The sequence below is a fragment of the Thunnus albacares genome, chromosome 8, assembly GCF_914725855.1.
Source record: "Thunnus albacares chromosome 8, fThuAlb1.1, whole genome shotgun sequence".
Taxonomy (NCBI): domain Eukaryota; kingdom Metazoa; phylum Chordata; class Actinopteri; order Scombriformes; family Scombridae; genus Thunnus; species Thunnus albacares.
In genome coordinates this window covers 2,875,112-2,892,350 of record NC_058113.1, presented here as the reverse complement: position 1 = coordinate 2,892,350, position 17,239 = coordinate 2,875,112, and the positions used below count along the sequence as shown (strand labels likewise).

Genomic DNA, 17,239 nt, shown 5'->3' with positions numbered 1-17,239 from the left:
TTTTAGTCTAAGGAGTGACCAAAAACATATGGAAACTTCTTCTGAGGACCGTGAATAAACACCCACAGTAAATTTCATGGACATCTGGCTGCTAGGTCACCAAGACACCTTGAAATGGACCCGAGTGGTAAATTTTGACCAGTGGTTAAGGGGCAGGGGCTCAGCAAAATCATTAGCAAATGAGGAAACACCCTTCCCAAACTTCACAGAAGTCTGGCCAGCAGTAGGGCTGGCTGTTAAAACTTGGTACCTTAATAGTACCCACTGATACGCTTCAGTGCTACCTTGTCTTAAAAAAACCAAAACATTCAGTACCTCACTGGTTCTATATCAGTAAAAATTATTCTTAAGGTTGTTTCATCTGTTTGTATCAAAGAAACCAGAAAGCGAGTAGAAAACATGGTTTTAGTGTGATTTGTGGTCGCATGTTTGGTCTTGCTCTCTTCCACTCTGTGTAGGTGCCTGTTTCTGCACAACAACCAGCAGAGCAGAAGCCACAGCAGAGAGAACTAAATATTTTAAAGTGTGGTTGTATTTTACACAACCCAACGACAAAGCTTGTTACCCTAATTGAAACAAAATGAACCACTATGGGAGGCACCTGTTGAAAAGCAGAACATAAATTTGAAGAAATGTGCAGTCTTGGACTGCTGTGCTCATAGTCAACTTGTTTTCCCATTTACTTCAACAGCCTGTGTTCTATACAGCCACACTGAGCTTGTTGAAGCTAACCTTGTGTAATTGTTTAGCCTAAACATCCATGTATCTTAAGATATGTCTAATTCCAACCCCTTCTTCCTACATATTTGACACAAGGTTACAATAACATAATCTATTATTTACTCTAAGTTGGCGAAGGCTCTCGAAACAGTGCTGTTCAAAAACTGTATTTTGTTATCTAAAAAACACAGAGGGTCAGGTATTGTTTGGCACCAGTATTACAAAATAAATAATATCCAGCCCTAGCCAGTATTACTCAAGATAACTCGCTCTGTGTTAGGCTGGCTATTGGATTCAAATGAGAAATATGTGAGCAAAATAATAAATTATTATTTTTTAACCTGTTTCCAACATCTGTTTGGTCATGGTCATATATTCAATAGTGAACGTAGACAACTTTGATCCTAAAATACTGGTTAAAATGAAAATAATGAGTGCCCTCGTAACCAGAAAGCAATTTTCATACATGTTGTAAAGAATGAGGAATATAAAAGAATGTAACAATAATCTAGTCTTTACTGCAGTACTCTGCTTTGATACAGTTTTTTCACATTGGCAAACTGACACACTGCTCATATGAGCCTTCACTGAGGTGTTTTGGCTTTCAGTATAAGAACATATCACATCATTTTAGTCAATCTTCTTTGTATCATTTTGATGTTCATCTCTGCTTCAAACTGACAGGCCAGCTCATCCATCCGCAACGCTCCAGTCATTCCTGGTGATTAGAACCTAAGCATGGCATCCAGACATAGACTGCAGGCGATTATGGAGATAAACTACGACAGTCACTCCAGGCCAAAAGTATCTGTTTATCTTAATTGCTATTATTATATACATTCAATCAAATTTGAAGAGGCAGGCAACAAATGAACCGTAAAGACATGGAGCTAGACAAAGACTGTGGTTTCTGGCTGGCGGGGTTCTTGGTATACAAAGACATTCTGACTATTCCTGAAACAAGAGGGCTTACGAAGATGATCCCTCTATCTGACCAAAGAACAGAGGGCCAGGAAGTGAGAGGAACACACTGACATTGCATTTTCTTTAAGCCATGTTCTGATATTCGGGAGTAAAAGAACTACTGTTATGTGTTTCTGACCTGTGCGATTCCCAGCCAGTCTGCGAGGTCTCGAGCGTTGGCCAGAGCAGTGGACAGCCCGACTACTCGAACACTCTTAGACGTGTGGGAGGAGATGAAGTTGGTCCTGGACACAATGACCTCCAACACAGGACCTCTGTCCTCCCCTGGAATTACACACAATGGTACAGTCCAGTCAGAATGTTTATATGCAACAAACAAGAAGTGTTGCAGTTAGGTTTTTAGTGACTTCAGAGCAGAAGCTGCAATTAGGTTATGGGTTATGAGTATAAATACAATATAAACTATAGCAATATTAGGCTTTGACCATCTAACCTGAAGTTCACATCAGACTCAAGATGTCAGCAGTGTGTAAGCGCTTTAATCAACACCAACTCTAACCTCCACACTGCATTCACAGTGCTTTTAATTGACTGATCCTATTTACTGCAGCTTTTCATGCCCATAGTGAAACCAGAGAGCTCACAGAGAAATTGAGGGACTGTATCATAGTAGATATAATTAATATGTTTAAAAATTGTAGAAGTAGATTTGTGTAAATTCACTGGATGCTTGTGTTGCTTCACCAAAAACAACAGTGGATTTTTTTTGATTTTTGAGTGTAAAAGACATGATGGGTCTTATCGTGATGCATGTGGAATCAAGATGCTTTCAGACAGCAAGCGGTTGCTGCTGCTGCTGAGTCCATTGTTTTCAGTGTAAACACAATGGCTGATGTGCTGCTGAGGTCATCAGTGGCTGCAACGGTAAGGAGAAGGAGGTCAGCTGTCGCTGTTGTGAGCATGCTCAGCTCTTTGCCACTGCTGTTGGAGTTTATGATGGTTTACCTTTTTCAACTAGCTGCCATGACTTGCTGTGTAACCATGGCAACCACAGAAACTACAGTGTGGGAAACTATACAGGAGCTGATTTTACTGGTATCTGAGTTTCCTGAATGATACACCTTTTCACCAGCAGAGACCAGACAGATTAATAAAGAGAAACAGTCCTGGAGCTACATCAGCTTCACAGTCTGATGATCTGGTCTGGGACAATTAACGTTTATGACAGAAGTTACCAATACATACTATGTATTGCTGGCCATTTCCTCTATTTTGAGCTACAACCCGCTCTATTCACAGTATGATGAGATTGTACTAGGTGGGTACAGGTGGTAGCCTACAGGCTGGTAGGGTCATAGGTAGCTGGGAGGCATGACGGCAGCATTGTGTCCTGCTGCCGCCAATTGAAAACACAGAACATTGTGGGGCAGCAGCTGCGGTGGCAACTGCTCACTGTCAGAGAGCACATTCAGTGTTGATTGATACTTCTGTAAAAATGGAAGCCTGGAAATTTCTAATAGACGTTAAAAATGCTCCAGAGACCATTCATGAGCACTAGCAGTGTGGACTGCCCTTAATAATCTGTAACATTTCTGTAACAATTCTGTAACATTATACAGTCGACAGTGTTTTTATCTAATACATGAGATTTTGTGTCACAAACCGATAACAAAGTGACTAATTCTCTACACAGTTGAAGAAATTCTTCATGTTTGCTCTTCTCAATAGTGACATAAAAGTAGCTGCAGGAAGCTTGTAACAACAAAAATCATTTTTATAGTCTCTCACTGCAATCATTAATTTCATTGTTCAAAATGTACTTTTTTTTGAAGAAAAAGTCAAAAGATTAAAGGGATTTGGAAGATTATTAGCACATTATCCACCAGCAGCTTCAATCTAAGAAAAAAAAAATTAAATTAAAAAAATTATCAAACGGTAGTTGTTACACATAGTGATTTTTTAATTAGGTTTATTTATGGATCTGCAAAACATACCAATCAAAATGAGAACACATTTCAAAATGGTCCTAAGAATAGAAGAGGTTGTGTATCCCATTTATACACACTGCTGTAGGTGTGTTGTGGTCACTTACCCAGCAGGTGGATCTCATCGATGATGAGGATGGCTACTTTCTGAACGTAGCTCCTGTTCTGCCAGCTTCTGCTCACTCCGTCCCACTTCTCTGGTGTGGTGACTATGAGGTCAGCCTGCGCTATAGCTCTCATATCTGGAGTCACGTCACCTGTCAGTTCCACCACTCTACACACAGATAAACATGAAGACAACAAACACCTCAGCCCGCACATGTCTGTCATATTTTCTTAATTTACATCATTTCATTTGTATTTTGGTAAGGAATTACAATAGTACCTTAGTTTAAGATTTTCATGTGTAAACTCAGTGTACAGCAGTTCATCCCAACTAACAACCAACTGCCATCAACTAGCTAGTGAACGTAAAGAGTGTTTGTCTCCACTCACTTCCTTCCCAGTTTCTCCTCAATCCTGATCTTCCAGTCCTCAATCCTCTCTCTGACCAGAGCCTTCAGTGGGGCGATATACACCACCTGAACACACAGGGACAAAAGGAACTTATAAAACATATACTGTCATCTAAAGAAAGGAAAAACTGCCAAGTTTCCCTAGGTTTGATGTAAAATTGTATTACTTTTCAATAGCTTTCCATATTGTAAGTATATTAGAGCACCTCTACGGCTCTATTAACTGTGCTTTTTTTAAAAAAAGGTTCTTGAATCATGCAGAGAAAATGTTTCTGTGGTTAGTTCAGTATACAGTCAAGAAAAAACTCAATGGTCAATGGTACTCAACTCTCAATGGTAATGCTTGAAGGTACATAATGTTAAATGACTACTTCTATTGATTGTGTATGATGTGTGTTCTATTATGAGTGAGTCCCTATTTTAACACCGCAGGTATCTAGAAAAGCTTATGCAACAAAAACAAAACATTTGTTAACAATAACTTATTTTACTCTCATCAATCTACACCAATGACACAAATGACTGCAACATCAGTTCAGGATACAGCCTCACAACTTTGCGTTTCTTCATTTACCCTTACATATTTACACATAATTGCTGATCAAAACATAATCTACAGTTTAGTATTACGGGTCAAATTTCTGGTGGTTCTCAGTTTCCAATGTCAGCAGCTTTTAATAATAATGTTAACCAACAGGAAAAACAGGAGCAAGTCAGTGCATTCCTTAAAAACTCAATTCAACAATCAGACAGTTGGAGCAGGCCTGCTAGTCTAACCTTAGAGCCTGGATACTTGTTGAAGACTCGGAACATGGCCATCTCTGCTGCAATGGTTTTTCCAGAGCCTGTTGGCGCCCCCAGCAGGACATTGGTGTCAGTGTGATACAGTGTATGGAAGATCTGTGTCTGGATGGGGTTGAAATGAGTGAACTTGTACAGGCTCTCGTACTCCCGGTTACCCAGAGCTGTCACTGGCAACGGCTGCAGGTCCAGCAGCTCTGAGAAGGAAAGAATAATGGGAAAGATGAAACTGGATCAGTGGTCAGACGACTAAGCATTTTATATTTACAGTTACGCTGTCTCTCTTCTCAAATGCAACATATATCCCATGTTTAAGCACTCTGAAGAAGAGTATTCTGAGCTTGCTGTGTTCTCCTGTTCTTCATGTGTCTCCATTTAACATCAAACGTCAGATTTATTTTGTTACATACTGTATACATGATAAAACTTGACAAACTGAGACTTTTATATAAGTGGCTGTTTTGTTAATAATCAAATGATGCTTTTCCATCAGTCTGTGATATGATCTGGTCTGTGCTGTGGGGTTTTTCCCTGATAGCTGCTGTAATTGTGCTCTTGCTGAGGGGAAATGTGGTTAGAAATAATATACCAGTTCATTTCTTACAGTCTGGAAGGAGTGAATGAAAGGAGTATGGGAGGATTACATGTGTTTGTTCTCCAGTCTACATGGGGTTTTGATGTCTCGTGAAGCTTGCACACAGCTAAGCCATTTTGTTGTGGTGAGCCGCTGTTTCAAGTTGACTGGAAGTTATTGTTAGTGTATTTTTAAAGAATACTTTTGCTTGTGCCAACTTTACATGTTGGTAAAAGAAAATTGCATATAGTAAAGCCTCCTGTGTTATATAAAAAAGATGCCTAATCCATCAGTCTATGGAAAGCCTACTCAATATCTGTGCTAGTTTAGTTTAGCTCATTTATACTGCAATGAAAATTTATACTACAATGAAAATGTCTCATGTGACAAAGAAGTCACGTCAGTTTGTATTGACATCTCAACAACAGCCGGTTACTATGGCATCCAGAGTTTTGTCTGTCTGCAAGCTAGTTGCAAGTCTAATTTCAATAATATAATTTTTTGTTCTCTTGCAGATGGGAACACAACAAAATTGTGAATTACAGTCATCACCTGATTCTTTCTGCTGATGCTGATTAACCTCCAGTCTGTCTCAGTCCATCATTATCTATATGTTTTTGTATGAACCTGTTTAGCTCCACCAACTTGTTTCACCATAAAAGCCATCCTGCTGATTCGCTGGGAGAAAGCTTTTAATGTGAAGCTGCAGCAACAGGAAATCTTCAGTTTGCATCAGCAGTAACTCTCTCATATGACTGAAAGCAATTAGTAAACATTAAAATGAGGGCTGTTGTCAGCAAGCGCAAACAGGAACGCAGGAGTGAAACTAAACTCCGAACCACAGAGATTCAATTAGAAGCTACAGAAACAGAGATTCTAGTCTCCAGCACAGCCATGAGGGGGAGAAAGTCATGGGTTAATGGTGATGCAAAGAAGGACAGTCATCTCCTGCTGTGAGGATGCTGTGTGATTACAGTGGACTACACCGGGCCTGTGGACATGTGGCTCCAAAGTAAATAAATGTGCAGACAGGGAAAAACAAAAAAAGAAGGACTGGAGTAGTCGGCAGTAGTCAGTGTGGCTCTTAACAATGAACTGCAGCAACTAGAATCTTACAGCTGGAAACATTCAACTGTGTCAAACAATCGTGTTGGTGTTATTCTAACAGACTTAGTGTCAAGTTAAGTGTAAAGCTGTAAATTTCTGCTATCACAACACAACTTGTGAGTGTGAGAGTGTGTACCAGTGTGTGGGGGGTGTCTTTCAGGTAAAATGAGGTTCTGGAAGTTGATGATGCAGACGGCCTCGGCCCCAAGCCAGCGGTCAGAAACAGCCTTGATGTAATACTGGGAGGGCAACGGCTCAAAGATGGGGATGGTGAACACAATGTGCTGAGGCTCTCCTGTTACCACCTGGAGGGAGGAACACACACACACATCAATCACAGATCAATCATAATGCTCTCTTTGGGGGATATTTACTAAGGTTTAGTTGCTCTCTTCTAGGCACTAAAGAAGTAATACACCAGGAACATGTATTTTAAGGTGTTTCTGTTCAGAACTGTGGCTGGGCTCATTTACATATTTAGTCTTAGTTAATACCTCACTAAGCTGAAAAACTGTGGTGATGCAGTGATATTTTGTGACAGGCTTAGTAAAGGTTTGGGCTCTGCTTTATTGGGTTGTAAAGGAAACAGTCTAGTAATAGTGGTACCATGAAACCAACCTGTTTCTTCTGCAGGAGGAAGTACTCAGAGTGATAGATGTGATCATTGATGGGATCCTCCACCCATAACCACCATGGCTCACCCACTGACCCATGGACCTGAACCATGGAGGGAAAAAAATGTTTCAATTAGACATTTTTTAAAGCTACACACTATCTTATATTAACAATGGAAGTTGCTCGTAGGCCACTCTCGTCCACCTTGTTTCCAGCAGCAGCAGCAGCAGCAGGCAACTGTTTTCAGTGAAAAGGCTCTGATAAACACACGGTACAATGTACATTACCTGCTCAGCACCAAATGGTTTGTTGGTGGAGACCAAACCAGAGCTAAAAAAATACTATTGGACTTACATTCTTCAGGTGGGTAGAAACATGACTCAAAATGAATGAACGTTGCTCTGTATGCTAGATGTGTAAATAAGCAACTGTTTGCTAACACATTAGCCATAACAACTTTATAATGATGGTATGCCAGATGATGTTTTAAACATACACTTGCAGTAGTGTTTAATTCATAAGAAGATGATTAATTTTCAGGGAAAAACAAACAGACAAGAAAACACACACAAACATGAGCAGATGTTCATCATATATACAATATAATAGAAGGTCAGCAATAAATTCTACAGTTGTGAAACTCATAATGTAAAATTTTGCTAATACTGTGTGAGAGTTGACTGTTGGGCCAATATGAGTTTGTGTCGTAGTGGTACTAGATTCCATTATATTGTTTGGCTTTTACTTTATTTCTACTTACTAGTGGTGTTACTAGTGACTTTAAAGGACAGGTTCACCATTTATCAAGTGTGTCTTAAAACAACAGTCAGGTGTCTGTATGAACAGTGAAAGAGGTTTTCCTCATTATAATCATCCCTCCTGTTCATACTGGCTATTAAAAGATTCCCTTCAAATGTGCTTTCAATGTAAGTGAGGGGGCCAAAATCCACAGTGTGTTTTTGATCACCGTCATGTTTTAGACAGCATCCAAAATGTTTAAAATACATGTTAGAAGATCAAATGGTGTTGAAAGACCAGCATGTCTTGAATACAGTTTTAAGGAACACATTTCAATGCTCACCTGACTGTTGTTTTAAGACTTAAAAAATTCTGAACCTGTCCTTTAAATCATAAATATTCCAGAAATCACAAATGTCAACTGACTAATCAATACACTCAACAAATGCACAAATACTAAGACAGTTTGGCTAGGACATGATATTTTTGAGTCTAAAAAAATGAAAATATTTTGTTCACATTTGCTGGTTTTGATGTGGCATCAGAATGTGACGTGAGAAGGGTAACTATTTTAAGTACTGCATACTGCTGCAAAATATGAGCAGAATATTAGCTTTTCAATACCATAAACAAAATACTGGTTTTCAAATCTGCTATCAGTTTAAGTGTTTAATAAACAATACTGCAGGGGAATGGTGAAAAGCTTTGTACAAGTTTCATAATGAGCGAGTGTGGTCTTGTTTCCTGGGTGCCATCGGGGAGGCGGCTCATGTGTCAGTACATGTGTCCTGGCTCTGCAGCTGGATCAGGGCTAAGCCAGCCCGTGTTCCATTACCACTCTCCCATGATTAGAGCATGCATCGCTAATCGGACATAAACATTCATCTTCATATTCAGCCATGCTACAATGCGCTTCCTATTCCGGTCAGATTCCATGACAAACTCTGGACGAAGCTTCCCCTGATCCCCTCTGGCCTCTCTGCTCACTGAGGTGGGACATGCTGGCGAGGCCTAGAGGCATTCTGGATCTCAAGGACATATGGAGATTCCATGGCCATCAGAAAAACAAGGTGGGAGGAGCAGCTCTTCTTTTCTCCATTCTGAAAATGTAACCATGGCTGTGGTGGGATGGTTGTGTCAATAAGTAGCATTAGTGTGAATGAGGGGGTGCTGCTCTAGAGATGTGTGTAGGAAGAGACATAACGCCAAATTCAAAAGTCCAGTCTTCCCTGGACTTGCTGACTTGCAATTCCACAGGAGAGAAAAAAAATTCATTAAAGGATTCTTTTCATTAAAGGAATAGTCCACTGAAAATCTTTGAGTAACCCCCCCTGTAGGCTTGAGGGTGGCTCTGAAACATTTGTAGCTTTCCCCTTTGTGGAGCACAGCAGCTGTCAGCTTGGATTCACGGCATAATCCACCTCTCCACTGCTGATCAGTGTGGTCGACATGTTCCAAACAAATGCTCCCTCGCCAATAAGTGGCTAAATATGCTGTTGCTTTTGTATTGCTTTAAGTCATTATTCAATCTTTTGACAAAATCTATACAAATGTCTTTTTTTTTTTATATCACCTATTAACAAATTATTAGTAGTTTCAACCAAACTTGATTTTGTGTCCTTGAATAATTTTATTGCTGATCCTTCTCTACTTATATATTTACCCTCTGATTTTTGCTTCATCTTAAAATACTCTTTTAACTTCATCAGTCATCTACCCTTTAGATTTTACTAGTGGGGCTTCACACAGTTCATTGCATGTTGGATTTGATGATGAGTGATTGAAGCTCATCCTCTTACTGTTCAAGTTCACAGTTTTCACTGAGCACTTAAATCACTATCCGGTCATGTTAAACCACTCACCTCCACTGTAGCTACTACTTGACTACATTCAAGACCTCTTGACCTCCTCTGACCCCCGGTGTGATGGGATACCTTCATTCTAAACCTTGCATCTTACACAGAATGTATGTGTACTACTCCTGTAAGGACTTGTTCACCCAAATCACACAAAGAAGAGGGGTCTGGTTATCCAGACAGTTTGGCTTGATTTGTCCAGAGATATCAATATAATGAAGGTGAATGGAATTTCATTTACGGTTCTCAAAGTAAGGAAAAGTAATTCCAATGATCTCAATGTGAAACGTTTGTATTGGAACAACTTTCTGCCAAAAATAGTCCAGATAAACGATACTACTATTTCTATTATACACAAAAAAAAGGAGCAAGAAACTGTGTGAAAATACTTGTGGGACTTTGTACACACAAACACTGAGGGCTGTTTCGCCAGTAGCTTGTGACTTGAGACAACAGAGTTTGTGCAGTGGGATTCACACTTCCACTTATTAATCTGTCTCTGTCAGCAAGAGAAGCAGGAAAAGCACAGCACAGCCCACCCTGCTGACACACTGCAGCACACTAACACACGATCACATCTGTTCCAGCCTTCAAGGCAACACACAGGTGCGCTGAAACACAGCAGCTCTGCTTCACTGTTGGCTTGGACATGTGTTGCTGAGTATATGCAGTCTAAACTGAAATAGAGCCGCACTGAGTCCCATGCTGATAAATAACTTATCAGTTTTTTAATCAATCACTGTAACTGAATGTGATTTCAGTGCTACCTCAAAGTCTCCCTAGTACATCAACTGCCTTCACACTGTCTTTGGCAAAAAACTGATAATACAACAATGTGATTCGTTGTTGTTTATTACAATATGTGTTTTAATTGGTGGTACCTGTACATCTTGCAATTATAAGTTATTATATACTGTATAATTATGAAAACTTCCCTATTTATACCGTATAATAATTCAAATACAACAGCTCATACAACTGTAAACTATCAGTTGAGAAACCCAAATGTATGTTCTATCAAAATAATTCATTTTCATACTATGACATTTTTTGTGAAATAATCTGTTAAAAGCCAACAGCTCCAAAATTCCCAAATATCTGAGCATATGGTTCATATTTTTGACTCAACTGTGTAAAGCTTAAAAACATCAATAATTTGAGGGTGCTGCTGTGTGCTGGCAACAAATCAAGGAATGTACCTTTTAGTAATAGTGAACAACTGGTAGACTGACAAATGTCTCTGCAGAATGCAACATAATAAACATCCTGAAGACTGACATATACATTCCATTCAAGTTTACCATTTCAAGCTATTTCAAATACACAGAGAAGCACAGCAGCGGTGTGGCTCCTCCTCACAGTACAGTAGGTCATCCATGTTTACCTGGTCATTCCAGCGAAAGTCAGACGTGACGATGAGACGGACGCGTAGGACGGTGCGTGTGATTGGCTGGATGCTGGCCTCCATTGTGATCGCAGGGATCTGGTGGACACACTGTTTGACTGTCAACCCAATGTTTACATGGTGCAGCATGTGACCTGGGAACAACACACTTGGCGTTAACAATTCTTGTGTCACAAATACAACTCATTTGAATGTATAGAGATTAATATCAATTCCCAAATAAAAGCCAATATTCAAATAATGGCTGCCACAAACAAATAAATGTAATTCCCTAATATAGGCCAGGGGGGGCATTGAAATACCTTTATTGACTCACATGTTAAATTCAGTGTAATGTACATATCCACAGAGTCATGTTATACTCACAAATCTGCTGCTCTCAGTTTCTATTTTTAACCAAATACAGTTTTTATTAACTACTCATGTCCAAATGCTTCTACTTTGCAGTCTTTTTGATCACTGATAAGTTTCTGTAAATGGAACTCAACACTCTCTCCAGCTGTTTCACATTTACAAAAATACTAGGAGAGAAGAGCATTATTAATGAGGTGTTGGAGGGCTTTTAATCTGTGCTTATTTGACAGTAACTTAAAGGAAAATTATGCTATATTTCAAACTGGTGTATTTCTCATAAATATGGCCATTATGACTCTATAAGTCGTGCTAACTTTGAAATGATTAAGGTCAAATAATATTTATCTGGAAAGCTGTAGGAGACTCACACAGCTTGCCCTGATGTACACTGTTCTGCATGAGTCCTTGTTTCCCAGAATCTCTACGAGGGAAGTGGCAAGTGCAAAGTTAGCATGAGCCATATTCAAAATGGCCATATTTATGGGACCAGGATGAAATACACCAGAATTTGCTTTAACACCAAAGAAAAAAAATGTCAAATTTAGTGAATGACAAGAATATTTCAGTTAAGAAGAGAAACTCGGAGCAGCAGAGAGACTTGCTGGAGAGTTTTTAATGTGAAACATCTGTGCATGAAGTATCAAGTTTCTTTGACAGTAACTTAGTGGAAGAATATTGGTGACTGAAAACTGCATTTAGAGAAATGAGTGTTGCACTGATGGAATTAGTTCTGTGGAAATGCACTTAATTTATCAAGACAACATTATCAATGCAGGAAGTGTTGAGTTTGCAAGAATAGAAAACAACAGAAGCAGATCAGAGATCAGAGAGGTCTCTTACTAAAATATGATTAAATATACTTAAACATACTGTTTTAATATACTTTAAAACAGGAACAGGAAATAAAAGTCTGATATAAGACTCTCTGCACTCTCCACTACTACTACTGCTGCTGAGAATTTATGGTAAACTTACACCTGACATTTGGGTGTTTTATGTGCATATTTTAACATGGTTTATTTCTACTACACCGAAATACACTATCAGTGTAGCAAGGATCTAGTTGTCTTTACCGATCTCGTCCTTTCTCATTTCCTTGAGTTTGTCCACAGTGAGCTTCTTCTCCTCCAAGCGGTTCAGAACAATATGGCTCAGGTTGGGGAACTGGCGGAGAGGGTGGGCAAAGCCCCACAGCCGCTTGTCAATCACCTTACAGAGCGTGAGCAGTCGGTAGGTCATGGTTGGCCACCGCTTCCTCAGAGCAATCTCAAACAAAGCCCGGACGATCCGAGCAGCATTCTGCGAAAAGAGACAGGACAAAGAAGCTGAATCACCATTAAGGAACCCCAGCGCTACACATATTACTGGTGCATTTCTAGACTATTTCACTTTTCCCAATATATTTTTGCCTTTTTATCAGAGAGTAAGTGTTAAGAGACAGGAAACATAAAAATGAGGGGAGAGAGGGATATGACATGCAACATGGGTCCCCCAGCCAGAATTGAACCGTGGATGTAGCAGTTATGTGGTATGTGCCAAGGCACCCCACAGCCAGTGTTTTTAACCTCAAACTTTAAAGTTGGAATAAAATAAGTGAAACACATTTGTACTGCAGCAGAAGTCATTTGAAACAGCTGGATGGAACATCATGCTGTATACTGGTGATTAATCATGTGTGATCAAGAGGAGGTCTGGCTGGGTTTAGACGTTCAGGTTGGCCACAGCTGTGCACTGATGGATTGCTCATGTCAGTCCTGGAGGAGAGGTCAGGTGGCAGTGTTGTTCGCTGATAGACTGCTCAAGCCTGGTCAGGCTGTGATTGTTTTGGTCAGGTGTTAATATGATCTGATTGTCTGGTGTGGTCTGAACGCACTCTGGTGGTGGATTATTGAAATCTGGCTGTGATCACTGGGTGAGACTGAGCGGTCTGGCTGGACACAGGAAGGGCTGACGTCCAGGCAGAGCAGACTGAAAAAGATTCCTGTTAATTCTTGTTCACACTTCTCTGCATCATATTAAAATACTGCCTCTACCTGCCTGCTACTACCAAGTAGTGCTGGTGCCCATCTGTTAAACATTACAATCAACTGCTACTGGCATTGCTACCTCTACTTTCTTTTAACTCCAACTTGTAAGCACTTAAACTATCCCTCTATTTTACACTGCTAATCTAACTGCAAACTAGGCAGAGTAGCTCAGACATCTTTTTTTCACATTTGTGTGTGCCAAACTTCTCCTGCGGTGGGCACACTGACAATGGGACCCCTACAAGGATGATGGGGAGCTTCCAGGCCTTGCCATGACCAATCAGATGATCAGACAGGCTGTAAACAAGCCAAGGTTTATCCAGATTAGCTAGTTTGGGTAATTACTTCCTTGTTCACCTATGTTTTCTGTTCCAACTAAATTTGATTAACCTGGAGGTTTGTTTACATCTTGTCTGATCATCTGACTCTGTTGTTCAACATGAATGATGACCAACAAAAATAGAACTGTGGATTTCACTTTAAATTCTCATTTCTCCTCTACAGTCGCCATCGCAGACTTCCCAGCAGACACTCACCTGATATGAGACCTATTTAGTGCACAGAGGGAATCTGCCTGAACTATTCCACTGTTAAGTTTTTGACTACTATGGAGTCAATTACTGTGGAAAATTATGAATTTTGGATAAAAACTCATAATAGGAAGACAGGGAGAAGCTTTATAATGTGGAGCAATTGTAAAATAAGTGTATCTGTATGTGTCATTTTAGCTTGCAAACTCAAGTTGGATAAAAAAAGGTGACAAATCTGAAAACGGCTTTGTGTCGGATTTTACACAGAAAAAAGTAGGTGAGGGTGTTTTGATGAACTGGATGGGTAGGGTTGTATACATCAACCGCAGGAGCTAGCATGGCTAACTGGCTAACTACAGCAGTCCAGTTGATTCATAGTTGATTTATACAGCATTTTATCAACCATTTTACTGTCATTAACCTCTATTACTGTAATGCACTTACCAAGCAGCATCTCTTGTTCTCTGCTGCTTGTATTATTTTGCTGTGCGGTTATAAAACAACAATATTAACAAACAATATTTTCCGAATTAGAAGTCAATCCCATCCTCTTTCCCAAATGGACATTGGAGAGCTTTGAAATTTTGCGAGTCAAAGTTCAATCAGATTGAACTCCAGAGGCCAATCGATTCATGACTGGAAACAAATGTGTCTTGCAACTATCCACAGACAAATGAATGTGAAGTGAAATCCAGACTAATTGCATCATAAGGACGAGGTAATGGTACTGTAGCTCAGTTAAACGGCAACATTTAAAGTTACAGCAACCGAAAACAGTTGCACTCGTGGTCAAACAGGATCCTGCATCAAGTGTAGATGTATCTGATTTGCCCAGACTGAGCTAAATACTGAGCTATCTTATTCCTTCCTTCCTCAAGAGCATGGGAGTTGCTGTGGTTGGCTGAACACCCAGACTCTTCAGAAAGGGTTGGTCAGTTAACTTGTATGTTTATTTATAAAATTTTATTTCAGCGCTCACTGGTACCAAGACGTACCGTATTTTTTCAAAAATAATTCAAGCATTCATTCATAATCTATTAGACAGTCTGAATATCTTCATCCTCCTTGTTCTCCATGTTCCAGTAGTGTGGCTAAATTTTCATTTAGATACAAAGGCACCATTTTGTCACACTCAAACCAATCGGCATCTACCACGGCTCGAAGCTGAAGCCAATGTGGAAGTACCTTAAAGTGCAATGCCACCAATGACCGCTAGATACTCCAACTGACTCCCATTCAAAAAGCTTCAACTTCTCTCTAGAAATACTATGTCAATCATTTTTTCAGCATCTCATTCTGGTCTCAATCTCTAAATTCAAGCCCTCTAATAAGTGTGTTGTTGGTCATTTTGGAAATTATTGCTGCGTTAATAGGATTTGAAGACTTATAGTAGCTTTGATGTCTGCTGTGTGGCCGTTGGTTGACACCACTCAGTTTTAGCATTAGCTTTGGACCGAGGTATATGGTATTTTTAAATGTGCAAACAAATTTAAAAAAAGAAAAGAAAAATAATATAGTTCAGTTGTGACGGACACCACATCCCACCCCACTTCAAAGTCCCCGGATCCCCGAGAGGGGGGCCTATTTGTTGTGGGGTTCAGAGCCTCTATTAGATGTATAACTTAACATTTATCTATCCATCGCTGTCCATGTGTTTCTGTCCTCACCTGCGCCACATAAGACAGGTCTGAGATGAGAGAGAAGCTGTCAACCTCTCCTCGGCCGATGTATGTCTGCAGCAGAATGTTGACCTTGCCGTAGCCGTTCTCCACCCCGCCTGCAGCAGGCAGCTCACAGTAGTTACACAGCAACTGATCCAGCTCCTCCATCTCCTCATCACGTACCTGAAACATATATCAGACACATGATAACTTATTGTTTTCATGTCATATTTTCAGTTTTTAGTTAATAATTACCATTAATACCAGTTAAAAGGCAGGCTCAATTTAGGGCACTTTTAAGAGCTGATAGATATTTTAGACCTAGACAGAGCAGATGTAGGAATGCTGGCATTTCCTGACTTAACAGAAACATGAAGTTGTGTGACATCTGCATAGCAGTGAAAAGCAATGTTATGATGATGCACATGATTTGGCTAAATGGAAGCAGTACATGCAAAATAAAGGGGACCTAAAACACAGCCTTGAGATATTCCACCATTCAGAAAGGCAGAAGATATAAAATTACCCATAGCAAGAGTGGACTGTATGCTATGAAGGTAACAAATAAACCATGTCTGCAACTTAAACATGGTTTCTTGGGTAACAGATTAAGATATACTGTATCAAAAGCAGAACTTAAGTCAAGTAAAATCAGAGCAGACCAGTTCACCAGACCATTGGTTATTCGTAGAGCAGTGTCAGTGCTATGCTTTGTTTGAAAGCTGAATGGAACTTTTCATGTTAGCAGTTCTTTATATACAAGATTTTCTAAAATCTTTGTTTGAAGCAAAGATTAAGAAATCAGTTTATAATTGGCTAAGCCCTACCCGTCTTTGTTACTGTTGCTATGCCTGTCCAGCTTTGCACTCTAGCACTGTGCATATGCAGGCATAGGGTGGCAAATTTACTTTTATTTATAAATGTATTTATTCTCAGTTATTTTTGAAAAAGCAAGTCCTTGGTATCTGACAGAAGCAGACAAAAGCAGGCGTCCTATTTGTTAATCAGCTAACACTGATTTTCAAAAGGGAAACTGATGAAAGGCAAACTTTTACTTACTCAATTAGTTAGCAATTTCAACTCTAAGAGTTTGTGGCTGGCTAACTTATTTTTAAGAACAAAGTAAAATATTTTTAAAAATGCACTTAATGACGACATACATGATATTATGCTAAAAAAACCTACAGCCTCTAGACCTCAGGCAAAACGTCAGCATTCTCACCATGATCCATATAAAAGACATGGAATGTAAGCAGCAGCATTGTTCTTGTATTACAGGTGAGCTACTCAGCCCTTTAGTACAGTATGATCAGAATAGATAGAGATTGTTATGTTGTTTAAACATGGCTCTGCTGTGATGCTTACAACACATTTGGACAAGAGATACAAAGCTATTTAAGCTATTGTTAGATTTTCAGACCAGATGT

The 17,239-nt window shown here is 39.6% G+C and overlaps 1 protein-coding gene across 1 annotated transcript in view; it reads right to left on the bottom strand.

Moving 5' to 3' along the window:
* Window positions 1-17,239, bottom strand: part of ascc3 (activating signal cointegrator 1 complex subunit 3) — a 175,498-nt gene that overhangs the window by 38,626 nt on the left and 119,633 nt on the right. Inside the window, exons 20-28 of the mRNA XM_044358139.1 lie at window positions 15,819-15,995; window positions 12,668-12,893; window positions 11,220-11,374; window positions 7,245-7,343; window positions 6,763-6,931; window positions 4,922-5,142; window positions 4,125-4,210; window positions 3,737-3,903; window positions 1,823-1,968 (exon numbers count right to left, since the gene is read on the bottom strand). Of these exons, the coding sequence (XP_044214074.1) occupies window positions 1,823-1,968; window positions 3,737-3,903; window positions 4,125-4,210; window positions 4,922-5,142; window positions 6,763-6,931; window positions 7,245-7,343; window positions 11,220-11,374; window positions 12,668-12,893; window positions 15,819-15,995 (1,446 nt within the window). The remainder of the gene's footprint in view (window positions 1-1,822; window positions 1,969-3,736; window positions 3,904-4,124; window positions 4,211-4,921; window positions 5,143-6,762; window positions 6,932-7,244; window positions 7,344-11,219; window positions 11,375-12,667; window positions 12,894-15,818; window positions 15,996-17,239) is intronic.